The following is a 25,973-nucleotide window of genomic DNA, read 5'->3' on the forward strand; positions in this document are numbered from 1 at the left end:
AATCCATAGCGACATGTTCCCTGGGGTCAGGCCTTACACTGCCCACAGAAACGAATACTCGTTCTTCGCATACAGAGCTGCCATCGAGTTTCTCGACTGTTGTTGGCGTGGCATTTTCGAATGATTTGCTGTGATTTTCGTTATCGAAAACGATGAGCCTGTCCATTGGCAGCGTCCCGTCATCGTTTCCCGTTTTGAGTCGCAAGATGGTCACCGCGTCAAGTGGTCCATCCTCCATTGTAAGACAGCCAACTGTGATACTTTTGCCATCCTAAATGCCCCAGCCCATTGAAATGGTGTGTATAGTTCTTCTTCATGAGCGTCTTTGACATGACGCAAGTATTCTTTCCATTTGATTTCTGGTATCGTCAGATCAATATGAATCTCCGGCAGTAGCCAATGTATCATCATCGTCAATCATGAGACCGAGAAGTTGGGGTATAAACCTAAGTGACTTATGTATGCTGCCAGCACCCTAAAGACCCTCTCTACTATAACCTGCTGCTGCCTAGAGACCCCTCTTATCCTCCGCCCGGAAACCCCTTCTAGTCGCCTAACAGCATCTACGTTGCGAAATTTAGTTTAAATAAGCTTATTATGTACGCTAATAGTAACCCTACCTATATATATTTACTAAGTAAATATTATATCTTATTAAGTAGTTATAAGGCATCGAGATAGTATCTTAACTGCTTACTTATGTTGTTATTATAATAAAACTACGTTGTAAAAATTTGCTACTAAGCATCGACATCACTTATATATACAACCATAAACCCAAGTGACACTGATTCGTCGGCTCGTTCTTTGTCCTTGGATATGGGATTGCGAGACTCTGGTATGATCGCAAGTAAGGCCAGCCCTTCGTTGTCTGTTCTTCTGCTCTCATCGCCCACCTCTCGGCAGACTCCGCAACAATCAATCGATCGACATGATTGATTCCTATATAGGTTAAAGAGTTACTTTATTAGGCAGCCTTTAACCTAGATAGGAATCAATCATGCCGATCCGATTGATTGTTGCGGAGTCTGCCTCTCGGAAGGAAAATCGTAGTCTGTCACGCTGCAGTGTGAAAATAATGCCGCAACACACAAGAAATATATCTTTCTAGAGCATACATCATACTAGAGTGTATTCGGATAGCAAGGAACGAACTTGTGAATTGCTCCTGGGTGGTAGTTTTACTTTAAGGTGCTGCAAACGTGACGAGTCATTTTCAGCGCCAAGACGCCGTTTTCAGACGCAACCATGAGGCGCGAATGTATGTAGTAGTAGCTTTCTACTCCCATCTTGACGCTTTTCGCTGCTGAGTGGCACTTCAGCGGTGTTATATGTTACCGCCTGAGACAATCTTGGGTCGCCCAAACAATTGTATGCGACGCAAAACATGTCGACGTTTATTTAGAAGACGCTTTCAACCCTGGTACATCCATTCTTTGTAGAGTGATCCTCCAGTACTTTTTAGCAGATTCAGTGGTCAGCTTCACTACCCTTCTTGCCAAATACAATGTATTGGATGATGTGATATTCGCTGCTGATTGGAGCAACCAGTTTCCAGGCTTTGTGCACTAATGAAATGGCCTCTTGTTCGCTGGATCAACCTTCGATGCCTTGCTCTTCAAAAGCCCGGTATAGTGTCATTGTGGATCTGAATATTGAGAATACTTGTTGATCACAGCAAACTCCGAATGCTTCGTCGTAGTCCTTCAGGGCTTCCGGTGCCATCTGTTTATCCAAATAGTCGGAAACTAAAAAGTCACTAAATTGCAACATGTTTGGATGTAAGTCAAATGTAATATACAAGTCTACCGAAACTAGCAATACCAGGCGGAGTACCCTGTATACCCAAGGTCCGTGCCCGAGCATGTCACGTGATCATGTGACATAAAGCAAGATATCAACCTTGTCAAATGAGATCTTTCCGTTGTTGTTATGCCATCGCCCCTCCAGTACCTCCCCGTCCTTCAGTTCCGCGACACGTTACAGGGCGGAGTCAATCAGCAATGTGGTTCTTGTTTCTATGTTCTCTTTCAAAACAGCACGGTGCTTTTCTGTCTTCTTCTTCTTTTCACGATACCTCATATAGGTGCCATTTGTCTTCGCGTTGATGTTGACGCATATAGCGAACGATGTGCACAACCCTGTTCCGGTATTCCATAGAGAATCCGGAAACATGTCGTCCCATTCGGGCTCCTTTACTCTCTTAAACAGGAGTATTATTTTGGTCATTTCTGTTGATTTTTGCCATGTGAAATCTGTGTTTTCGATTTTGGAAAAAAATGTTTTCCATTTGTTGTCTGCATCGGGAAATGTCTTCCCTAGGATGTAAGACGGAAGCAGGGTAGTTGTGTATGCAGAGTGCTTTAGATGCGTACCTGCACTCGGAGTTCTATATGCATGAGCTCGGTACGTTCCTCGCGAGGTGTTCTATCGTACGTTGGTAGGTCCTCTGCATCCGCTACTTGGTTGTTAATATGAGTTCGTTGTCTATGCGTATGTGCTTACTGAGCAGCACGCTCATCAAAGCCACGCTTGCTGGGGGATGTCTCCACGAAGAGGATTTCAGCAAATACCCTCCACTCGGGGAGTATTGCCATGAGGCGTCCGATATTCACTTTGTCGACAAACTCCACGTTCTGGTTTTGGTCCTGCGAGGTGTAGCCTTCTCGGTCCTACTGGATGCGAACACGAAGATGGCATAAGTACTGAGATAGATTCTGCTCTTCTAGCATGATGAGGAAAGCTGGTAGTAGGAGGATGCGGCGTGAATTGATCTCTGAGTATGACGCAGCCCAGTAAAACTCTATTGCTAGCACGTACTCGACCATGAACTCGCAGCCTTATTGTACATCTTGTGCAAAGATGGAACCGAAGGCCTTGGCGATAAGGGTATCTCTTCTCTCATGACAGCAGGTGCATTCACATGTCATGATGTTCACCTCGTCGGAATCCCATTGTAGATGGGGTGAACGGTCACATTGGGGTTGCCATGCGACGAGAACGGGGTTGCGCGAGGTAGAAGTCTTCATCTCCGGGAATGCTTCAGTATATATCAATCGTCTCGTGTCGGCGTTCGTAGTCGCTGACACAGTCCGCAACAATCAATTAAGTGGGTCCTAGAAGGTTCAGATTGGATTGATTGATTACCGCTTTAAGCCTAGTAGTTACCTATAGGAGTTTAAGCCCTACCTAGATAGGTAAGTGGGTCTAGGAGAGTGACCGGATTGAATTGATTGTTGCGGAGTCTAGTCGCTGATGGAAGAATGGTCGCATATCGTGGCAGGGAAAAGGCTATGTATTGTCAGAATAATCGCTGTAGAATAGACAAGCGCACGTACTATCACTTAAAAGCTCAATGAAGCACACGGTGGGTTTGAGTACCAGTTGGTGTGGTTGCTACTGCGACGTGATGTGCGCCGCTTTGGGGTTGTCGAACGCTACATGTCTTTTTCATAATAAGGCTTCTGGCTGGGGAGAGGCTAGAGGAGGTGATTGGGAGTATCTCGTGATGATATGTGGCAAGTAAGTGGCGGGTGAGCAGTTTTAACGGGGAACTCATGCCGAGGCACGTGTATGGTGAGAGAGTCAGTATTTGGAGCGGAAGGAATTGATCTGAATGTATTGAGAGGAAGGAAGGAAGCTAGGTGCGGGGCTCTACGTCACCAATTATTATTACATCACACCAAACTATGCGGAAGCTGGAATGAGAATCTCGCTTTCGTCGGTAATACCGGTGGTGACACCGTCTCATAAGCGGTTTCCAGAATGACACGAGCACATCGACAAGATCCGCATATACACCTGAATGCGAAGGTAGTGGTGGGATATTCGGCCAATGTGTAAGCGAATGCCCGTTGTGGAAGGGGAGCACTTTAGGAAGGAGCGACTGATGTATCGCAACGACCGCATATGATGTTTTGTAACTGCGTGAGCAGTGTCGGGTAGAGGCTGAGGATCAACGATTGTATTGCTATCTGTTGTCGTGTTGTGATGTCTGTGTACAAGAGCTCTCGGCTCAGAGGTAAGTGCACTTGCCCACCGGACAGTGCCTGCTACAATAGGATATCATGTGACTCTAGTCACGTGGTTACATGTTTAGCCTATGTCATAACTGCTATACAAGGGCTGTCACTCACCGCGAATAGCAAGCCATTGGTAAGAATCACCGATCAGTAATCGAGAGCAACAAATCATACCGTTGTGACTCAGATCCTGCTAGTTCCGTTGCGTAGGCCGCTATCCGCTCTGTTTGCGCCTCGCTTAGTGTCACAACAAACACCACATTTACTTCGCCCAAAATCTCATTTACGAATTCAATCTCACTATATGTATTAAATAGAATCAACTTTTATCCACTAACCAGCAGCAGCTCAAGACATTACAGCCGGACGGTGGTCAAACCAACGAAAGGACCTGTAGTGAGTAGTAGGCGACCATTTCTTTTTGCATTCGTTCGAGCCACTGCTGTGCCACTTTGAGGTCCCTTTTTTACCTTTGGTTTCCTTGTTTCCAAGGAAGATGCGAATTTACTATGATGGTTACATCATTTATTTAATCTCAATAAGAACTTTGTTGCTGTATTTTGTGGCATCTGCTACAGTCTTCTTCCATCTCTGCATCATACAGCAAACCTGTTATGTAGCTGCCTCTCATGTATCTGCACCAAAAAAATAGTATGTCTACAACCCACGTAGACGTGTAGATGTCGTTGAGATAGCCTTGCCAAGCTTCGCGCCCACTTCCGCATTCGACCAAAACTCCACCAAAACCTCGAATCCATCCACTTACCAAGCACCGACGGCCGCATAATCACCGCATGTGTTTTCTAGTCGGTCACGTACTAGACCAGGCTTTGTGTTTGGGGAAACCGCAGACACGACATGGCATGTTTTGAAGATCGGCTATGTGTCGTTTTGTGAAACGCTAGGGCGACGGGCCTGCTACATCAGGCTATCCACATAGCCGGGCTCCACAACTCACGGGCGGAGCCGCGGGAGATAAACTCGCCAATGGACGGTGTGGAATAGGCTGGATGTCGTGATTTGTGTTCTCAGTTTGGGCCAGTTGGGTTCAGAAGCGAGGGCTTGGCGGTATATCATCGGAGGGGTTATGCGTGTGTATAGGAGGGATGTCGGAGACTATTTTTGGGTTACAGGTACTGCGTTGAGAGTACGGTGATGTGGTGGGGTTCATGATGTATGTACTAATCTTTGCGATTATTTGGGGCATTTGATTCTTGACAGCGTCAGTCTGATGACAGTGTATTTGATTGTGTTTACCGGAGCTCTAGAAGGTAAACGCAATTCCACATGTTCGTCTAGTAGGTTAGGGCGCCTTCCGCCAGCCCGCACAAAGCGTTTCGAGATGCCACCTTCTCGCATGAAAAAGGGTTTTCGCCTTGGCGCCTTCAGAGACTTCCCCAGGCGCATGTTGAAACTGAGGTATCGAGTTCTTGACACCTCTCGTAGCCTAGAAAACAGGCCCTGCGCCTCAGCCAAGCACGGAAAGATGGCAGATCCTCGTAGCCAAGCATGTTAAGGCCTTGAACAGACGCCTCGGAAAACAAGTATTGATACAGAATCTTGTATTTACCCATGGCAGCCTTGACGAAGGGTTGATCATTGGGTGGAGTAAGGCGGCTATCGGCTCGATGGAGCATGCAGTGCGGTGTTGATCGACAAAGAAAGCATAAGAAGATCAGTGTATAAGAGGTCGTGATCATGGCCGCTTCTGGTATCATCATCAGCTTTCAGCTTTCCTACTTCCCCATCAGTGTCTTATTATCCAGCCTAGTGCTTCGCTTCTCGTATACTCCTATCTTATTACCTATTTATCGAGTTGATCTCGACTTCAAATACCTACATCTAATATGTATTTCTCTAAAGCACTTGTCATTGCCTTCGCGGCTGCCATCTCGGCCCACGGTGTTGTCACTGAGGTCAAGGGAGCCAACGGCATCACCATGCCCGGCCTGACTATCCAGGATGGAACTCCTCGTGACTGCTCTTCCAAGTGGGTACAATGTCTATGATACATGAGAGCAAAGAACTCACAGATAGCAGCGGCTGCGGTTCCCAAGCAGACACTGCGATCATTCGGGACCGAGAAATTGCAAGTGGCAAAGCCGGCCCTCTTGGTCGCACTCAAGGCAACGGCGTAGTCGATGCAGCAGTCATGGTCGGCGCCTTCATGGGAGCCGGTGCCGCACCGCCTGCAAACAATGGAGCAGCTGCGAGTGTTGGTGTGGAAGACAACATCCCGCAGGCAAATCAAAAGCGTCAGTTTCTCAGCAACCTCCTTGGTGGCCTTGGTGGAGGCAAGGCTGGTGGTGCAGGTGGTGCGACTGGTGGCAAAGCTGGCGCCACAGGCATTGCCGGACTTCTAGGTGGAGGTGGAGAAAAGGTAGATGGCCCACCAGAGACGCGTGTCGCAGCTGCAGTGGGAGCTGGTGCAACGAGCGGATTGCCCACATGTGCTGATGATGGCACTGTTACCATGACTCTTCGCCAGGTAAGCCATATTCTCTACGCTTCCAAGCATCCCTCTAACTTGTTCAGATCAACCAAGACGGTGCTGGACCTTACACCGCAGATGTCGATGGTACCTCTGGTGGTACTGACGAAGCGGCTATGCAGCCCGCCACCGTTACCAAAGATGTTCCAGGCCTCGGTGTCCAGGGTATCTCGCTTGCTACGAACACGGAGTTTGACATGACGGTTCAAATGCCAGCTGGAATGACATGCTCTGCTACTGTCGCCGGCGTCAATAACGTATGCGTTATGAGGGTTCGCAACGGGGCTGCCGCCGGTCCTTTTGGAGGTTCTGTGGCTTTCACACAGAGCGCTACTGCCAGGAAGCGAGCCATCGCTTATAACCTCAAGAAGCGCATGGAAATTGGCAACAGGAAGTAATTGATAGGCTTGGGTCTACTGGAGCAATATGTATCTGCTTCAGGGATAATAGGAAACCTGGCTGGATCAGTGTTCATACACGTACGCAAACATGGGGCCGAGCGGGTATCTGAGAGGATGGTATATACGATTGATGTAGATAAAAATATACGACATAATGACTACCAGAAAATCTTTCAGATGCTACGTGTTGTAAGCTTTTGGCAGGAAGGCAACTATCGTCTCGTGGGAAGTTGAGTTGAAATCAACGTTGATGTCGTCGTTGTTGAGAGCCGGACTTAACCCAATTAAATACGTAGCTGCCATCGAACGGTTCATCGGGTCGTGGAATCCACTAAGTGTAATGTACGTGTTCGCCCCATGAGTTATAGAGTCGTGCTGAGTCATTTGAGTGTGGTTGTAAGCGGTGGGTATAGTTTCTTGGGTAGGGTCTGGGTCAACTATGGGACGGACAACAAACCGTGGATGTCGAGGACAGATAGTAGAACTCACTAACCGTCGAACCGCCAACGAATCGACAGACGCAAGTAGAAATACGGCCTAGAACGGCGAAAGAGTTGTTGAGATGTGATTTTGACATGTCTAGTCGTTGCCGAGACAAGGGCCGCTAACTAAGGCAATAACTACCCACCCGCCCAAACGGCTATTCCTAAATCAAGCTTATCTAACATGTGCCGTGCCGTGCCCCACACAACCATCTCGACGTCATGCTCGCATACAATAGCAATACCTGCAGATCTTTACATTCACCTAATCTCAAAATCCAAGTCGCTATATTGTGTTACGAGACGTAGTCTCTTCAAAAATAAGCACACAAAGCACATCTAGCCCAATCCGGCCCAAGCTCTCACACCTTCTTATCGCGCCATCCAGCAAAAAAATCGCAACATGCAACCAAGGTCCAACCCATGACCTTTTCGTCACATATTTTTCCCCGTTACCCACGCCAAGTCGAAACTAGAGAAAAATGTCGCTTATAACAAATGGCCTGTCTAGTTTCTTTATCCTTATTCTTCAGGTCGCTATCCTTACCCCCCCTCCCCCACCGGATAGATTTCGCCACTCAATGTTTAATCTAGAGTCGCTGCAATAATAAAATAAAAGGCTCTCAAAAGGCTACGGTAACGACACACGATAATTCGACATGCCAATCTTCGACTCCAAAGCTCCAGCTGAGCACCCGTCTCCTACGACAAGCTACACCGACAATGACTTCCAGCGCATGGATCCCAGCGGCGTCAAACGCGGCCTCAAGACACGCCACCTCTCCATGATGGCGTTGGCCGGAATAATCGGTCCAGGAATCCTCGTTGGAACAGGTGGTGCACTTGCACAAGGAGGTCCTGCATCTTTACTTATCGCCTTCGTCGTTATCGGTATCATTGCTTTTAGTATCACACAATCCCTGGGAGAAATGACAACTCTGTACCCGACCGGTGGCGCTTTTGTCACGCTTTCTGAGCGCTTTGTGGATAAAGCGTTTGGGGTTGCGGTGGGGTGGCAATATTGGCTTGTCTGGGCTTGTGTGCTGGCGAATGAGTATAATGTCATTTCTTCGATTATGGTCTTCTGGGGCCCGCAGGTGCCGCTTTGGGGTTACTTTTTGATCTTCTGGTTTGCGTTCTTAGGCTTCCAGATGTTGGGGGTTGAGTCGTTTGGCGAAGCAGAGTTCTGGATGGCTCTTATTAAGCTCGCGGGGCTCTGCACATACTTCATCTTTGCTATCATTTATGCGTCGGGAGGATTGGTCGGTCAGAAAGAGGCGCTGGGTTTCAGGTATTGGCATGATCCGGGTCCATGGGTGGGCGGCTTCCGTGGTGTGGCTACCGTCTTCGTTTTCGCTTCGACATTCTACGCTGGTGTGGAGGCTGTGGCTGTTGCAGCAACCGAGACAAGGAATCCGTCGGTGGCAGTTCCTCTGGCAATCCGACAAGTCATTTGGCGCATACTGTTCGTATACATCGGCGTTGCATTCTTCTTTGGCCTTACATGCCCGTCGAATGCAGGCGGTCTAGCAAACGGAGCCAGTCGCGCGCTCAAGAGTCCCATGACCATCGCCCTCCAAAATGCAGGCTGGGAAGGCGGAGTCCACCTCATCAACGCCTTCATTTTAATAACCGTCGTGAGCGCCGCCAATAGCTCCATTTACATTGGATCACGAACTATTCTCTTCATGGCCCAACAGAAAATGGCGCCAAAATTTCTGGGCAGGACAAACAGCCGCGGTGTCCCCATCTACGCCATCGTCTTCACAAACCTCTTCGGCGTTGTTTCTATGATGAATGTTAGCACCGGAGGTGGTCAGGCATATTCCTACATTGTAAACTTGAGCGGCGTCTCCACCTTCCTTGTCTGGGGCTCTATCTCATTTACACACATCCGGTTCCGAAAAGCCTGGGCCGTACAGGGTCGAACGCCTGATATGCTACCTTTCAAATCAATCGCCTATCCCTGGAACGCGTATTTCGGGATCTGTGCCAATCTGTTCCTTGCTCTTGTGCAGGGCTGGACTACGCTGAGCCCGTTCGATGCGGGAAAGTTTGTCGACGCTTACATCATGCTGCCGATATTTGGCGTCATGTTTGTTGGGTACAAGTTTTGGTTCAAGACGCGTTTTTGGAGGAGTGAGGAGATTGATCTTGATGTAGGAAGGAGGAAAGATTTGGATAACAAGGTTGAATACATGGAGGAAGGAGAGCATGCTGGTAGGCTAGAGGGTAAACAGGGATTTATACAGGATTTCTGGCGTAAACTCTAAAGTATGGAATTCGGTAGAGATCTTCAACTAGGTTATTCATGCAGCGTCGTGGATCTATCTTGCAATCGCTCTTAAGCTGACTTTACCTCGTTCTCGTCTCAACACACTGCTTAAAAAACAAATAACCACCCAGCACAACTTCTCTTATTTTATAGTCCTCGAACTCAGACGTAATCCACCACATTCCCAGTAATGTAAACTACATCACCATCTTTTAACCCACTACCAAGTAAGCCACCGTACCGCCCCCGGAACCCCAACCGCCATATCCCTCGTATTCGAAAGCTCCACCTTGCCCGTCCTATCATCATCACCCGGATGACTAATATAAAACGCCACAATGCGCTCCTCGTCCGGAACCTCCAAATCGCCCAACGGCTCGTCATCCTCCTTCAACCCCAGATTGGCCCGCACACGGTCCTGCTCCAGCTGTAGCCCCTCGCGCGCAATCCTTCCCGCAATCATGCCGTCCCAGAACCCTTCGCGGCGAGGGTGATTCAGCATAAGGTTCATGGCGCGCCTGCGGAGAGCCTGACATGGACCTGGGGCGCGGATAGCGACGAGCCAGAGAGCAGCTACAGGACCCATGGTAGTCGTAAACACGGGGGCTGGACTAGTCGCTGTCGGCAGCAGTTTGGTCGCGAGTTCAAAGACACGGAAGAACTGCGCTGTAAGATCAAACGGGTGTTTGAATGGGGGTTTGACGTCCCCAAAGGTGCCTAGAAGGGGGAACTTTGCGACCAAATCGGCTCTGGGGTAGCGGAGCAGGTACTCCATCTGTGCCTGCATAAGTTCGAGGGCAGTGAGGGGTTGGATGTATTCGTCACCGTGGTCCGCTGCTTTGGACCAGAGGTGTTGCATTACGATTACGCCGCGGTGGTAGCGGCTGAGCAGGTCGCTGTGTTCGGCGTAGACGTCATCTGCGGCTTCGTCAGGGTCGAGTAGAACGGATCTCTGGTTGAACGCGTGGATAGTATTCATTAGGCTCTCCGAGTGTTGTAACATGTCTATTAATTTGGCCATGTTTAGGACGCCGTTCGGGGAGGTGAATAGCGGTTTGGTTTTTGGTTTAGTGACCCAGCTGCCGGATGTACGCGACGGCATTATGGCGCGAACTTGCATGTCCAGGCCTACAAAAATGGTGCGTAGCGATTCCAAATCTACGGGGTGAGTTTCTCTTGTTTCTTCCTCGTCCGTTTCATTCAGCATTCGGATGCCGCTGCGGAGGTGCTCGATGGCTTGCTTTTGGTGACCCTGGAGACAGCACATACTGCTGAATAGAATGGAACATGTCATGAGAGTGACCTTGCTTGTTCTGTCTTTTACATAGTCATCCGCAATCTGCTTTTTTAATAGATCTTGGATGGCTCGATTCGACTGGCGAAGAGCAAACTGTAGATATTTGTCCGACATGTCATGTTCGGTCAGATGTGAGCCGTTACCTTGGAAGAAGCGTCGGTACATGGCGCCGAGAGCTATAATACAGTGTTGAATTGCCGAGTCGCGATGTGCGGCCTGAAGCACCTCCCGCTGCCAAAAGGGGGAGTCGAGGAAGCCGCGCAAGTGGGTAACGGCATGGCACGTGAAGAACTCGAAGCTCTCTCGCTCCTCTCTGCTATTGAGGCGCAAAGCCGGTGCCAGATAAACCGGCGATTGTGAACGCACGACGCTCCAACCAGACCCAGAGTGATGGGAGTCACGTCTTGCTGCTGGCGGCGATGGCGTCGATGGCGGCGGCGGCCGGAAGGTCGGATCGTAACCATCGCAAGTCCTTCCAGTAGATGTGCACCTCTTGCAGTGTGGTTTTTCCTCGTCGCATTTTACTTTCCGTATCCTGCAAAGATGAGCAGATGTTGTGATATTGCACACAATTGTAAGACGAGCCCACGACGAAGAGTGCCATTAGCGTTGCTCTACCGCATCTCATCCAGTCTTCACCGATAAGAGGCACTTACTTGCACGTCTTGCAGCCAGAACGAGCCTTGGGCTTCCACGCCCTCTGGCGTGGCTTTCCAGACGCCGTCGCTTTATCCATCTAGAGGGCTTGAGATGGCCAATTAGAAATACCCAAAAAAACAAAACTGTACGAGCGGACAAGTGAGGTCAGAGGAGTCGGACGCTAGAATATACGAGCGCGCAAATGATAGTTGACGACCCACAGGCTGCAGAATCAGATGCTTTGGGGGCTGCATACCATAATGCAGTATTGCGGCAGAGTTCTCTGAGTAGCTAGACTGCACCAACTTAATCCCCTTGGAAGCGGGCCTGATGGGGCTACAACCAATTGAAACACGCCAGCAGGTCATCCGAGGTTATACAGTAAAGCGTATCGGCGTGAGATCGAGGGTATAGTTACCGGTGAGCGAGCCATTAATAGCAGACTTGAGCTCTCGTTCACGACTATGGTTCGGGACGAAAAAAGACGGAACGGCAGTTCCCGCTCAGACCCGCATCAACAAAAGGCCTAGACTATAACTCGATATTTATTCTCCATGAAGTAACTATGTAGTAATGTACAACAATGCGACCCCTCTATGCTCCATTCCAGTTTCCTACTAGGAAAGTATCCAGATCCTCGGTACCCAGTTTCCCCTCGACCAACATGTTGCCTCGCCTGCCTCTTGGCACCAGCCCTTTCTTCCAATTCACCCAGCTGGTACTCACAATCCTTGTATCACGTTTTGGCCTCGCCGTTAGCCTGAGCCCAGTCCCCAGAGCACCGCGTAACACCTTCATGTCAATCTTGCCGCCGCTTATATTCCGCAGTATATGTGTGACGGGACTGTTGTCGTCGCCCCAGACGCTGCCGTAGGTGTTCTCGCCAGGGAAGAGTATGCGAGCCGTGAGCTTTGTGAGGGTTGTCGGGTTTTTAGAGAAGACGGTCAAGATGAGGTCTGCAAGGGCAGCGGGCGCGTGTTCGGAGGTGGAACTGGAGAATGACGGGAATAAAGCGCGGATCTGGCTCATCTGGCGAATTTCACTGGGGAGCCGTATGTCGGATACACGTAGGCGAGGGCGAGGTGCGGGATTGCTGGGTTGACCTTGACGAGCTGGTCGTCTTGTGGAGTTGCTAGATGGGCGTACAAGAGTCGGCGAGGGCCCCGAAGCCGGGGTATTGAATGACGTCGCTGCAAGACTACTATTTGGTGTCAAGCCTTCGTCATTGCTCGTGTCCAGAGGCTCGATTTCGCCAGGAGGAGTGTAGTATCCAGACACATATACTCTCCGTGCCTGCTTCAACAAGTACGGGTACAAGCTCTTCAAGACCAAAACACCGTATGGGTATGACACGTAAAGTGTCAGCCCTCCCTCATCGTCGGCGTCATCCTGAATGACACCATCTGCATCTTTCTTGGAACGGGCTTCCGCGAGCCGTTTGCGTCTACGCATACAGTCGGTCATCTCGTCGTTGATCAGATGAGATGTCAGCAGCAACGCAACCGAAGCTGGGAAACCGAGCTTCTCGCCCGCATCGTCGTCCACGTTTTCACGCCCATGATCAATCGGAATAGTCGGAGGCGTCGCGACGGCGAGGAGGGATTCGTCGTGGCAGCGGCGGGCCATGGGGGTGAGACTGGTGGGAAGACCAGGGATTTCGCTTTTCCGTGCCGTGTCCAGTATACGATTGCCAAAGCATGTCAAGTATCCAGCACTAACAGTGACGGTCTGTGGTTCGGAGAGTAGATAATCGTAGACATGACATCGTATTTCGGTTGGCAGGGACAAGAAGCCACTGTATGTAGAGTCCGGTGTACGCATCGTGCAGTAAGGGGCAGTGTAACGAGCCGTCGACGCGTCGCGTAATCAATGCTCTCTGAGTTTGACGATGTTTGCGAGTAATGTATTTATTGCTCTTTACAATGTGTTGGAGTGATAAACAATAGACGTGAGAATAGAGGGATGTGTTGTTGTTATGTGGAGCTGTCGCGGGCATGATCGGACAACGAGTTGTGGTCGAATCATGCGCTTGTGGGGTGTAGGGCGGTGAAACAACCAGTCATGATGCAATGCATGAGCGAATCACCCGATGTAGTCCTGACGGGTCCGCGAGCTTCACGCGACAAGTCTGGGCTGCTGATGGCATTTAGTCACAATTGCCTATCAGATGGTCAATAATGACTATTTGTTTACGCCAAGCTGTAAGAGGCTGCGCTGCTTCGAACAAGCTCACTGCTTCTCAAACTTGCCTTCTAGACGCCCAGGCGCGCCATGGACTAACAGAAACACTCGCGTCATGTCAAAACAACGTCCTGGGAATGTTCCCTACGTGTGCCAAATTACTGCTAGCAAAGGAACATGCAGACTGCCTAGAACTAATCATCCTCACTATCCTCGGCTCTCTGCTGTTCCGCCAGCTTCTGGGCCTGTTCCCACTGCATTGCAAACTCGCGTAGTTGGCCCTCTCCGCCACTGCTTGCGTCTACTACATCCTTGGGGAGTTTATGAGCGCTGTATTGTGGAGTCGCGAAACCGTATGCCTCTGGGTCGTCTCTCCGTACTAGTCGAAACTCAGGCTGCCACAACTCCTCTATGGAGTCCCCATCCGAGTCTGAGTCTTGTTCTACTGTGTTGCTGGCTGCTTGCGCTGATTCGCTATTATCGCTCGATATCTTCAAACGCACAGTCGACTCTTCAATTGGAACCCTGTCAGGTACATCCATGGTAAGTAGTTCCATCCATGAGAAGATCAGTGGGTCTGTCCGTACGGCCCAAGGATTAAAGTCTACTACCCAAACCTTGTCATGTGGTGGCGGAATGTATACGTCAAAGGTGAAGTTTGGATCTGGGAAGGTGTCGCGTAGTTTTGCATCGAAGAAGTCTTGAATCGTATCGCGGAGTTTGTCCCGCATGTTGAACAGAAAGTCGAAGTGGTTCAAGTCGCGCTGGCACAGGGCGATCAGTCTCCGGTCACGGACGAAGCACCGGAACTCAACACTTGGGTTGAGTGTAATCCACTTCCTAAGAACAAGATGATATGCTATCTCCGGGTGTGGCGTTGTGGTCTCGTCGACCGTGTCATCGAAGGCGTGGGTCAGGTCGTGGGTGACGAAGTCGCTGCTCTTGAGGAGGAGGTAGATGTCGTTGGGCGTACGGCACTCCATGCTGTTGGTTGCTGCTATCCAAGTGGCATCCTTTGGGGCGCTCCAGTTCAGCTTGGGCGCGACTTTGCCGCCCAGCTCCTCAATAGTGCGCCCGATGGCTTCGTGGGTGTCGCGCCAGTGTGCGCTTGGGTCGGGGCTCTCCTCTTCATCGTCGTCATTGTTGTCGGCGCCTGAGAATATTCCGCTATCGTTGTCTGACCATGAAGGATTGTCTATCTCGTCGGGGGGTAGGATGATGCCATCTGAACGAAGGTATTCGAGGAAGGCGGGAGGGAGCGGGATGAGGCGTGCCTTGGGCGTGATGGCTCGGTATCTAGGAGGGTTAGAGTGCATGTAGAATTATATCGCGAGGAGCTACTAACTTGGGATGCCAGCTGTGATATGAACAGTTCAATATGTGCTGCTTGGTGACGGGTGGAAAAGGCAGCTCTCGGTATCCCATCTCTATGGGCGCTGAAGAGGCGTCTTCCCTCGTGGTATTCTGTGCGGTCATGGTGGTCGCAGTGAGTGTAGAAAAGAAGAAGGAACCAATATCCGAAAGAGTGAAGGATAAAATGATGACTGCATTGCTCTGTGAAGCTTTACAGTCACGACCAAAAGTTTTGGTGGGGCAACGCAGTTCGATTGACCTTGGTAACTTACTTAGCGCGCACCTCCGAACACTCCGCAATCCATCCTAGGCACACCATCAACCAACACAACCTCTCCAACCACCACGACTAAGCATTACAAGAATGTCCGACAACGTCGGTCTAAGCACTCCCCGAGGTAGCGGAACCTCGGGCTACGTCCAGAAGAACAAATCACTCCTCCGACCACGCGACAAGGTTCAGCCATATCCAAAAGACTGGGACCAAGCCAAACACCGTCCCAGACAGCCAGACGCAGAGATTCTCGAGCACGAAGCGAAGCGCGACATTGAAGTCAAGGTCCTTGAGTTGCGCGACAAACTCGAAGACGAAGGCGTTGACGAAGATGAAATCGATGACCAATGTGAGGGACTACGTCGCAAACTAGACCAAGAGCGCAAAGACGGCAAGGACCTAGGTCCCAACGCAAAGCGACTAAAGTCCCACCAAGTCCACGATCTTGCCAAAGCAAAGCTGGAAGAGAGTGAGAGGCTGCGCAAGGCCCTGGGCATCCGCGCAGACTACGAGGAGGGTAGTCACTGGAGGAAACAGGAAGAGAGAATGCGTGACAGCCTTGCCAAGAGGGAGGCCGAGGACGAGGAGAAGGTGGAAAGGGCAAGGGAATCTAGGCGGTACAAGGACGAGGACGAGGACGAGGATTGAACGTTCACACGTGGGCGTTGATAAGCATCCTGATACCACCAGTTGCTGCTGTGCACTGGTGTACAATACGAAATGGCGCCGCATGTGGCGGTCAATGGCGACCTAGCAGCCCATGTGTTTGCGACTATGGTCGAGACTGGTATACGAAATTTAGGCACAAGCAGGTCAGCTTCGTTATCAGCTCGATAATCATGTCGTTCGACTGATCCGAAACAGATGATTCGCAAAAGATGATGCAAGTCTATCTATTCTCACTAGGCCCAGTTCTTTGATGCGAGTCGCTGTTCGCTTCCATGAGGTGGCACCTCTGCGACTGCCATCTTGCAATATATAACACCATCTGATTTGGACCAGCAATGGCGAATCTTTGTTTTCAAAAATAACTTCCTTTTGTTTCCAAACCCCTAGGCCCATTATTGGCGCAGGAACCCTTCATATCATGCCGATTTGCCTCGTGGTTGCCAAACCCGTAATACTACTGATGTGTAGCCAGGGTCACGGGCGGGTAGGAGGAACAAACTCCGCGAGTCGAATAACGAAATTCCACAATTTCATTTCCGGACAGTTACCGTGATCCGACGCATCTGTCAGGCAGATCTAGCTATGGTCATAAGTCTACTCCAGAATTTCTCCACAATACAATGGTCGTCCAACAATACCCAACACCAAGTTTCGTCACGTTACACGAATTTAGAGTTTTATGCAAGTTGAATAAGTTGCTCAACCGCAACACATTGTCCAAGCTGACTTCTCTTATCAGCTGAGATGCCTGACCTGAGCCGGCCAGACATTGCGCGTCAGGCCGACGAGCGCCCACGTGCCGGTCTGACTGGTAAATTTCTAACGAGCGATGCCAAGTCCCTTCAGACTGGGGTCACGCGTTGGCACAACTTGGCCTTTGAAGCAGTGCGCCGCTTTTCCTACCTACACGAACAACAGGCCCTCCAAGTGCCTCCTTGTCACAAATGCGGGCATCGCATCGCTGGAAACTCATGGGAGACTCCATATGCGTAGCCCTTAACCTTCATTGGTCGACACCTGAACATCACCATTCCGACAATTAGGACGTATAAACCGGGTCTTGCCGCATCCGTGGTCTCCATACTGCCTTCGTAGCACCACCACTGCACATTTTGTGCGCCGACTTCCACCATGGTCCGACCTCTGGCTGTCGTTTGGGAAACATGGAACATATACACACCCGTCGAGCGCCGGAACATCGCTATATACATCGCCGGCATCATGATGTACAAGTTTGGACTCGAAGCATTCAACGGATCCGTCATCGCGCTCGCAACAAACCGATACGATGAGCTGGAGAAGGCTACACACGTCTCGATTACATTCCAGCGCGTCGGCGTGTTGACGGGATTGAACCAGGCCTTCCAATGCATAGGATCGATCCTGATTGCGCCTCTCATCAAGAGGTATCCGACAAAGAACGTTCTGGCTTGTGCGATACTCATATTCGCTCTTATGAGCAGTCTGTTGCTTATTCTGGATGCCGCAACTGGTGGCAGGTTTGCACCGCGCGGGTGGCCAAAGGATGACTTTAGCTACTATGGTAACTACAATACAGACGCGATGATACCCATCTGTAAGTATCTCAGCATTTTCCCTGAGAAACCAGGGCGAAGTGCAGACGACAGGGTCGGATGCTGGCGGCGAGCAATGATCGAGAGTTGACACTACTGGCAGCTGATTGGACACTGGTTTGCTGACATGACCTAGATTGTGTCTGCGGTGTAGTTTACGGCATGGTCGAACTGATTCGACGCGTCATTCCACGAGATCTAGTAAGCGGCAATCTTCAAAAGCTTCGGCGAATGGATTCCCTCGTTCACATCTTCTACGAAATCAGTGGAACCGCAGGAGCTTTCTGCACAGCACTTGCGCTCATCCCTCGATTCGGCAACAACTTCAGCTTCATCATCACACCGATATTCTTCGCAGTTGCATCGATACTTTGGTATTTTATCCAGGAAGCTCGCATACCGAAAGAGAGTAGCATCCCAGAGCGCCAGCCGACGTACTTCAAAGCCGTCATCAGCGGCTTCTATCTCTTCTTCGAATCGGTCGCAACCGGCGCCAAGATTATATTCACCCACCGAAAGTTTATCTGGCTGCTGCCCGGATATGCTTTCGCGCTCTACGCACACCGGTATCTTGAAAACTCGATTGCGCCCGCAGTGGCGCGCCGGTATTTTGGAAACTCAGCCTGGTCGCAAATCATGGTAGGAGGATCCAACTTTGGTGAACTCTTGGGGGCTCTGTTTGTCTTCATCTTCACGAATCTAGTACACACACCCATGCCGTGGCTCCGAATCGATGCGCTTGCACTGCTTATCGTGTGGTATTTGCCATATTGGCACCCCCCTCGAAACGACGTCGCTCAAGCTTGGATCGTAGGAGCAACGTTTCTCCCCATCAGTTTTGGATGGGCTGCTGGTGATGTGTCGCTCGCTGCCTACATCCAGGCATCGCTCGCTCGCATTGAATCGAAAATGCAAAACGTCTCCGCCCTGGGAGCTGTAATGGCGTTTCTCTATAGCACGTATATTGTTACCTACGCCATCTCGTCTGTATGCCTTGGCACGTACATCGACCGCATATCCGACCGCCACGACGAGCAGATACATGTGGCTATCCTGAATGTGGCCGGTGTGCAGTTCACCATCATAGCAGTGTTGGTCATGACGAGCACATTTGTACCCAAGGGCGCATTCTCGTTCAACCCGAAGATGCTCAGCGAAGAGAATCTGGATGCTGACATTGACGATGACGATGACGATGACGATCTGGAGGATGAGGACTTGGAGTGGATACCGGGAGTTCAGGTCAAAAGCAGAGAGAGCCATGAAAGTCATGAGATGGTGAGTAGGTCAGATAGTTCCAAATAACGTTGCAATGTCTGGATGGTATATTGGCAAATATTCGAATTGCTCCCCCTTGTGCGTACTATACTTGGGCAATATCGGATGTTTGCATACGACGGAAGATGACGCCTCGGTCGACGGCACCGTATCGGACGCATCGACTTTGGCAAGGGTATCGGGAATCTCTCCTCCGCCACATCCAAGACTTTTGCGCCAAGCAGCCGAACGAGGAGATTGTCGTATAATACAACGTGTGCAACCTTAAGCGGAAAGTGCTCGTCTGCCCTCAGGCATACACGACCTTGGGATGAGATGCCAAGAGATGCAAATCTAACATGTCAAAGTCGAGTCATGAATAGTTTCTAGGTAACAATTCCATGTAACAATGCAGTAATACTTAGCTAACTAGGTACGGTTTGAGGAGCATGGTCCCGTGCTAAATATACAATGACATACCACACGTGGTCTCCATCCCGCAGCTTATTGATCCCTCTGCAATGGGGGGAATTGTCGGCCGTCCCACATAAGCACAAGACGGCAAGCAGCAGGCAGCTTGGCGATGGTGGGGCGCGATTGATTAGGATCCATGGCGGAAAGTCCAAGAAACCACGGGAGGAATGTCACTTGATGGACTTGTCTTGACTTATGCGTGACAACCAAGGCACTGGGCGGCCGGGACTACGACAGGGGCAGTGATGATGCGCCAAGAGCAACGTGACCCCAAGGTGTGGTGTGGTTGGCTCCAAGACGCCTCGATGCACTTCCAAGTCAGCAAGCAACGCAGCGTCGTCGACTTTGCCAAGCAAAAGCTTCGCTCCAAGTCACTCTCATTGCGACGCCAGTTGCTTTTAACGGAGCAACGCAACCATGGGCGGGAAAGGTGATGCCTCGACCCATGAGTGAGGCCGCACAAGCTCCCTCCCTCCCTCCCCGCCTGCGCCTGCGACGTTGCCCAGGTGCTGTGCGTGCGCAACTCAGCTAATCAAGCTCAGGGTCCCCAGAGTCTTGGGGTCGCCTGTCCTCTTCTCACGTCCGCGCTCGTCCTTTGTTGGCGGCCCAGTCATTGCTCTTGACGTGTCGTATGGGTCGTGTGCCCAGTCTGACATAGTTATCCCGCCTGCGCCTTCGCCGCAGCTTCCGTAGTACACTAACTGTACCCAACTATCCCGCTCACGCCGCATCCTACACCAACTTGTCTGTTTTGGTCTTGCCGCTTGATGCAGCATGCAGCCCTATCCGCCACCAAATGGCCCGTCCGATAACGACAGACATGAAGGTGGACATCGGGGTCCGCTGAGTCGGACGTGGCCGCAACTATTCAAGAAGAGAAGAAGATATAGTCCGGTCAGGGAGAGCGCCCAGCAACAGCAGCAGCAGCAACAGCAACAGCAACAGCAACAACCGCATCAGCATCAGCATCAGCATCGAGTACAACAAGTACACCAAGCACAGCAGATACAGCAAATTCAACCATTTCAATCACAGCCGCCGCAACATGCACAACAACGGCAACCGCCACCACCACAACTAGCAATTCATCCCTCAGCTCCACTGCAATCACCCTCAACTGCACCACACTCCGTCATTTCACCCACCGCGTCTTCCATGAGATCATTGTCAATAACAGCAGACACCGCAAGTACAATCTCCTCAAGATCCTACGCCTCATCAGCCCCACCAAACAAAGTCGCAATCTCTAGACGAAGCAGCAGCATCGCCACAGCCGACACAAATGGTATGCAAATTCGCTCTTCTCTCGTCATCCCGTTTCACCTTGATCTGCCCATCCAAACCCAAAATCCCGTGACTTGCGCGGATTTCTACCCGAGCATATAAAATCCCAAAACGAACCTCGGACCGAACAGTGACTAATTCGTAAGAAAACAGGAGCCGGTGGCGTGACCACACCCCAAGCAGACCTGTTGGCCTCGAAATCAAACTATGAGCTCATTTCCTCGGGCCAGCACCTGGAAATGGGTTTGCATTTTAGTACCGCCATGGCGACGGGGGTTATGATGAAGCGGGCTACGCATCGTGCTGCAGAGCAGGCTCGTCGTGACCGCATGAAGACTGCCATGGTTGATCTGGCAGAGTTTTTGCTGGATGGCGAGGTTACTTTTGGTAGTGGGACTACTTGTTTTGTTATTATGAGGGGGAGAGATGGTGAGGATGGGGGGGAGAAGATGGATGGCGGTGGTAATAGTGGGGGTGGGGGTGCCAAGAAAAGTGAGGGTAGCAGTGTACCGGGAGAGAAGAAGACTGTGAATAAAGCACGGTTAATAGAGATGGCGTTGGAGAAGATGAAGGCGCAAGAGAAGGAGATTGAGCTGTTGAGGAAAGAGATTGAAGATTTGAGGTCGGTAGATCGGATGGATGAGTCGTGAATTCTTCCTGAATCTACAGAAAAGGAAACGACTCTACAGAAGATGTCAGAGGAGGCTAGGTGGGTGGTTTACAGTCTTTTCAATTTCCCTTTCTTTTGTTCTGCCCCGTCATTTGGTCTTGTTTTGTTTGTCAATTATTCAGAGATATCCATCATGTTTAGGGCGTTTTGTTTTTCATTTCCCAGTCACGGGCACGTGAAGAGGGTATACAATCATTACAAAAGTCGACGCAGCCACAGAAGTTCGTCGCTAGCTGGCTGGCTAGTAACAGTACAATACAATTACAGGTGCTGAAATCTAAACTCCTTTTCTCGCTGACTGCGCCCCACCTGGATCGACAATGTCGTCTCATGCAATTTTATGGGCATATCCATCAGGTCAGGTCAGGAGAGGAAAATTACATGCCGGGTGCTGACCAACCGGTCCATTTCTGTTTGTCTACCTGGATTATCCATGTCATGGTGCCAACTGCCGTAAGATTACCTATGCGGCGGGCGGAACTAGGTATCACGTGGCGTTCTCACGGGGAAGGCTGGGCGTGTTTAACATCCGGGCATCCTAGGCTTGGGATTTGCTTGGCCGAGGACCCGCTCCCGCGAAGGGCAATGCTGGGCGTTATTCTCCTTTTAGGTTGTGGGGAGGAGGCGGGTCTTGGCTGGGTTTCTTGGGGGAGGGGGGTGGGTTAGGTAAGCGGTGGTGGGTCGGATGGGTGGGTGTGCTTGACCGGTTGAACGATAATGGTATTAGAAACTTTTCAGGTATTGAAGACCCGTTTATGTGACTTTTCCTATATAATCTCCCTTGTTTTACCCATACGGATCTAGGTTTCATGACTTGGCGTCACATAATTATCTACTCTCGTTTCATCCTTTTCTTCGTCTTCTTCGTCGTCTTCTTCGTCGTCTTCTTCCTCTATACACCTGTGCTGACATTCTGACGTACTCCCGTCCCCTTCTCGCCCCCATCATCAGCAGAACCAACATGGCTACTCTCCACTGCACTCTCCTCTCCCTCGGATCTATCGCTAGCCCTCCTCCTCACACGTCCCGTATCGCCCGCATGGCCCTGCGTGCCCACTTTGAGGAAAGGAACAAGAAGCAATCCCGGAACCGCACTAGCGGCCGCGAACCAAAAGACAGCGGCATAGGGTTGGATAGCATTGTTTGCATAGTAACCAGAGGTAGCAGGGCTCTTTTTTACGGCGTCAAAGATGGCGGTTGCAACACCATAGCCGACGGAGGTGGCGAGGCGGGTTACGGTTTGAAGGAGGGAGCCAGCGATTGATTGCTTGTTTAAAGGCATTGATGACAGAACGTACATCTACAGATACGGTTAGCCTTTTTGTTTGAATGGGGAAAGCGTGGAGTGAACGTACGTTGGCAACAATAAATTGAAAGTCCACGCCAATTACACATAGGCACAACGCAGGGAAGGAAAAGGCCCAGTAAGAGTCTCCGGTCCGTTGTACGGCGGCAACGGTGAAGGAAATTACTAATGCGGCGGCTCCAGTGCCTGTGAGGAGCTTGTTGGACACTCTGTGTTGAACGGCGGCAGCGGTGAAGTTAGCCGTCAGACCACATACAACCATGGGGAGCATGTGGACGCCTGTTAGGATGGCGTTCATGTGAAGTTCCACTTGGAAGTAGAGTGCAATCCAGAAGTTGAAAACGGGGAAGCCGAGGAAGCCGAAGGAAATAATTACAAAGAGCTATTCAGTGGTGTTAGTGATGAGACTTGGAACGTCAGGATATAAATGACTTACCAGAGAAAAGTCCTTATCAAGCCAGATCTTCATATCAATCATGGCGTGCTCGTACTTGATTTCCCATACGACAAAGGCAGCGATTAATAGAATACCGATGATTAGAAGAACCAGAACGTAAGGTGTTTTCCAACCCTGGGGTGCGTCTCCTCCAAGACTACATAATTTGTTAGCACTTGACCCACAAAGTCCATGTTTGGAACGTACCTCAAAGCAGCACAGAACATGCCAACGCCGGCCATGGTTAGCAAGGTACCTGGTAGGTCAAGCTTCTTCAAAGCCTGTTTATTGAACGTCTGCTTGGGTATGGTATCCCTGGGCACTGTTAATGCCGCAACGATACTTATAAGCAAGTATGTGATAGCCAATAGAAAAAAGCAAGCCCTCCAGTTGAAGATCTGGGTAAAAGCTCCGGCGAGAATCGTGCCAAAGATGAATCCCATAGGACTCCCTGCACTGTAGCAACCAAAGGCATAATTCTTCCTCTGACAGGGCCGCTCGTAAGCTGCACCCAACATGCCTTGAGCTGGGGGTACAGCAGCTGCTGAGAAGATGCCCAATGTAGCACAGAGAATGTCTAGGGTCAACCCAGTTTTGGAGAAGCCGGCTCCGAGGGATACCACAGCGAACATGAACATGGAACCGATGAACATGGACTTGCGGCCAAAGAGGTCGGCTATACTACCGAAGAAGAGCAAAAGAGCACCTGACGTAAGCCTGCATAGTCTGTTAGTCGAGAGCTATATCGAATTGGGATAAGGCTTACGATGTGCCGCTATTCATCCACGAGACTTCAGCAGTCGACATGCCCAAGTCCTTCGCAGCAAATGAACTCATAATAGTAATAGCACCCTGCAAAAAGGTAGTCATTGCAACCGCCATGGTTACGGATATGACGAATAAACATTCTTGAAAGGTAGAGGAGAAGCATTTTGGTCGCGCATTATGATTCTCGTGACTGTATGTACGTGAGAGGGCGGTGCCAGACTCGGCGTCTGCTTCTCTTTCCGCTCCCATGTTTTAAGAACTTGCGGTTGAAAAGGGAGTATTAAGGCAAGCGTCAATAAATAGCCGTCATAGACGAGTGGTCGGAAATGAACCTGGACAAAAAGGCAATAGTATAATAAGCGACGGAGGAAGGCGCCAGGCACGATATTATACAGAGCGGAACTGGATTCAACACAGACCCGCGGACAACGGCACTGTCTCAGGTGCGGATTGCAGGTATCTGATAGCGGACTTTACACTTGCCATTTGTAACGATTAGGAATTGAGGGATGCATCAAAATGACTCGGACAATTCGTCCAGGTGGTGTCCCCCGGTCGACACGTGATTTGCCGGCGGTATTAATACACCGGCTTGGAGGTGTTATAGGCTCATTATAAGACCGAAAACATTAGTCTACCGGTGAAGCTCGTGCAACATGTAAAAGTGGACGCATGCGTTCCTCGTGCATTGCGCAACCCTGCATTAGGGTCCAGAGCCCTTGTCTTTGACGATCAATCGGTCGCCTCTGTTGCGCTCGTTTCAAGCACCAAGACATGGTGTGGATGGGCGTGGGATGTCGAAGCGGGGACGGTCATGATAAGCAACATTGAAACGACAGAACTGCTGGGGTTGAAAAGTGGAGAATGGGTATAGTCTGGTAGACGTGCATTATCTTACAATTTGATCACCTTCCACTCACCTAAGTTCATCTTGGCTAATTGACCTCCCAACGGGCCTTGAACTTCTTTTCCGTTGGCCCAGAGCTTCTTGCCTGCCCAGTATTCTAAAAAGCCTTCTGGGCCGGATACTATAATCAGTCTTGACCCAGTTTCTTCTCTCTTGCGCGTGATCCATCTTTCAATCTCACTGGGTTGGATGAAGGTATGCTCTTCATCAACGTAGTAGTTTACATCTAGACCTCCTTTTGTGGGCAGACTTCGCTGCTTGAGTGCATCTAGCTCTTTCACTATTACGCCCTTGGCTGTACCACCCGAGCCATCCGTGAGTGGCATGTCTGCAACGGGCTCGCTAGGACCCCAGAAGCTCTTCCACCACCCCACGCGGTCTTGCGTGGCTGTGCTTCCGGTGTCATCGCTGATGCCACCAATACATTCTTCACGCCGCCTGTTGGCCCAGAGTATGTGCATCCTGCTCCCCGTCCGTCTTGCTAGAGCCTGGGCAACCTGCATCGCAGGAGCTATGCCTGTGCCTCCTGCCAGGAATATGACCTCGATGATATCGCGGGGAAGCGTGAGTTCCGTGTTGGGCCCTCGCAGCTCAATCGTCGAATCTACGGGTAGTCGGTGTAGGTAGGTGGAGACCTCGCCGCCCGCCTCCTGCCGGATAAGTAGTCGCACATCTTCTGCCTCATTGCCGCCCGTCTTCTTGCCGTCTGCAGTGTGTGGTAGCGGTGTGTAGGCGCGGGCGATCTGCAGCTGTGGTTGCTTAATCTGCACACTCCATACACTACGCTTCCACACCTCCTTGACGCTTTCGTTATCCGGCAGGCCGCTGCCGTTGCGCAGTGTGAAGATGGCGCTGGTAGAAGATACTGGCTGTTTGTCTACGAGGGTGTAGGGTGTGAAGGTGTACGGGTTCAGCGTTCCGTCAGATTCGTCGGTGGATTTGGTCAAGCGATACGCGGCGCCGCCGAGGGCTGAAGCTCCGAAAACAACCAACGGGCCTGTTCGCGCCTTCATCCAGGACATTGTAGATATGGGGGGTGACTGGCTTCAAAGAGTCGGGACTTACCCCACAGAACCGGCAGGAACTCGAGATAACAGCAGCATGGCCCAAGCGTATTGCCTTTTCGAGTGTTCCGGAGCGTGACAATGTCGTCAACGGCAAGTTCCTAGGATGATGGACTATGCCAATTCACCGAGATGCACTAGTTACTTGT

The 25,973-nt window shown here is 50.6% G+C and overlaps 9 protein-coding genes across 9 annotated transcripts; 4 read left to right on the top strand and 5 right to left on the bottom strand.

The window, feature by feature from the left end:
- Window positions 1-5,869: 5,869 nt before the first annotated feature.
- On the top strand, window positions 5,870-6,911 carry PtrM4_095660 (cell surface protein (Mas1); the record flags this gene model as incomplete). The annotated part of the gene is made up of 3 exons (XM_001934045.1): window positions 5,870-6,012; window positions 6,063-6,510; window positions 6,558-6,911. 3 exons carry the CDS (start codon window positions 5,870-5,872, stop codon window positions 6,909-6,911), a joined length of 945 nt encoding a protein of 314 aa, XP_001934080.1.
- Window positions 6,912-8,055: 1,144 nt separating this feature from the next.
- Window positions 8,056-9,669, top strand: PtrM4_095670 (LysP, Amino acid transporter; the record flags this gene model as incomplete). Its single annotated transcript, XM_001934044.1, has 1 exon — window positions 8,056-9,669. The coding sequence occupies one exon, from the start codon at window positions 8,056-8,058 to the stop codon at window positions 9,667-9,669; it is 1,614 nt and encodes a 537-aa protein (XP_001934079.1).
- A 214-nt stretch (window positions 9,670-9,883) lies between these two features.
- On the bottom strand, window positions 9,884-11,133 carry PtrM4_095680 (FAP domain containing protein; the record flags this gene model as incomplete). Its single annotated transcript, XM_066107150.1, has 2 exons — window positions 9,884-9,891; window positions 9,984-11,133. The coding sequence occupies 2 exons, from the start codon at window positions 11,131-11,133 to the stop codon at window positions 9,884-9,886; spliced, it is 1,158 nt and encodes a 385-aa protein (XP_065962818.1).
- A 1,068-nt stretch (window positions 11,134-12,201) lies between these two features.
- PtrM4_095690 (uncharacterized protein) lies at window positions 12,202-13,428 on the bottom strand (the record flags this gene model as incomplete). Its single annotated transcript, XM_001934042.2, has 1 exon — window positions 12,202-13,428. One exon carries the CDS (start codon window positions 13,426-13,428, stop codon window positions 12,202-12,204), a length of 1,227 nt encoding a protein of 408 aa, XP_001934077.1.
- Window positions 13,429-13,982: 554 nt separating this feature from the next.
- On the bottom strand, window positions 13,983-15,264 carry PtrM4_095700 (cell division cycle protein 123; the record flags this gene model as incomplete). Its single annotated transcript, XM_001934041.2, has 2 exons — window positions 13,983-15,084; window positions 15,134-15,264. The coding sequence occupies 2 exons, from the start codon at window positions 15,262-15,264 to the stop codon at window positions 13,983-13,985; spliced, it is 1,233 nt and encodes a 410-aa protein (XP_001934076.2).
- Window positions 15,265-15,505: 241 nt separating this feature from the next.
- On the top strand, window positions 15,506-17,077 carry PtrM4_095710 (Transformer domain containing protein; the record flags this gene model as incomplete). Its single annotated transcript, XM_066107151.1, has 3 exons — window positions 15,506-15,700; window positions 15,770-15,932; window positions 16,824-17,077. 3 exons carry the CDS (start codon window positions 15,506-15,508, stop codon window positions 17,075-17,077), a joined length of 612 nt encoding a protein of 203 aa, XP_065962819.1.
- A 138-nt stretch (window positions 17,078-17,215) lies between these two features.
- PtrM4_095720 (ATG22 domain containing protein) lies at window positions 17,216-18,940 on the top strand (the record flags this gene model as incomplete). Its single annotated transcript, XM_066107152.1, has 3 exons — window positions 17,216-17,660; window positions 17,795-18,791; window positions 18,868-18,940. The coding sequence occupies 3 exons, from the start codon at window positions 17,216-17,218 to the stop codon at window positions 18,938-18,940; spliced, it is 1,515 nt and encodes a 504-aa protein (XP_065962820.1).
- Window positions 18,941-22,527: 3,587 nt separating this feature from the next.
- Window positions 22,528-23,967, bottom strand: PtrM4_095730 (uncharacterized protein; the record flags this gene model as incomplete). Its single annotated transcript, XM_066107153.1, has 5 exons — window positions 22,528-23,031; window positions 23,086-23,242; window positions 23,293-23,662; window positions 23,768-23,802; window positions 23,852-23,967. 5 exons carry the CDS (start codon window positions 23,965-23,967, stop codon window positions 22,528-22,530), a joined length of 1,182 nt encoding a protein of 393 aa, XP_065962821.1.
- A 780-nt stretch (window positions 23,968-24,747) lies between these two features.
- On the bottom strand, window positions 24,748-25,782 carry PtrM4_095740 (FAD-binding-6 multi-domain protein; the record flags this gene model as incomplete). The annotated part of the gene is made up of 1 exon (XM_001934035.2): window positions 24,748-25,782. The coding sequence occupies one exon, from the start codon at window positions 25,780-25,782 to the stop codon at window positions 24,748-24,750; it is 1,035 nt and encodes a 344-aa protein (XP_001934070.2).
- Between the last annotated feature and the right edge of the window lie 191 nt (window positions 25,783-25,973).

This window comes from Pyrenophora tritici-repentis, chromosome 4 (genome assembly GCF_003171515.1).
Source record: "Pyrenophora tritici-repentis strain M4 chromosome 4, whole genome shotgun sequence".
Taxonomy (NCBI): Eukaryota; Fungi; Ascomycota; class Dothideomycetes; order Pleosporales; family Pleosporaceae; genus Pyrenophora; species Pyrenophora tritici-repentis.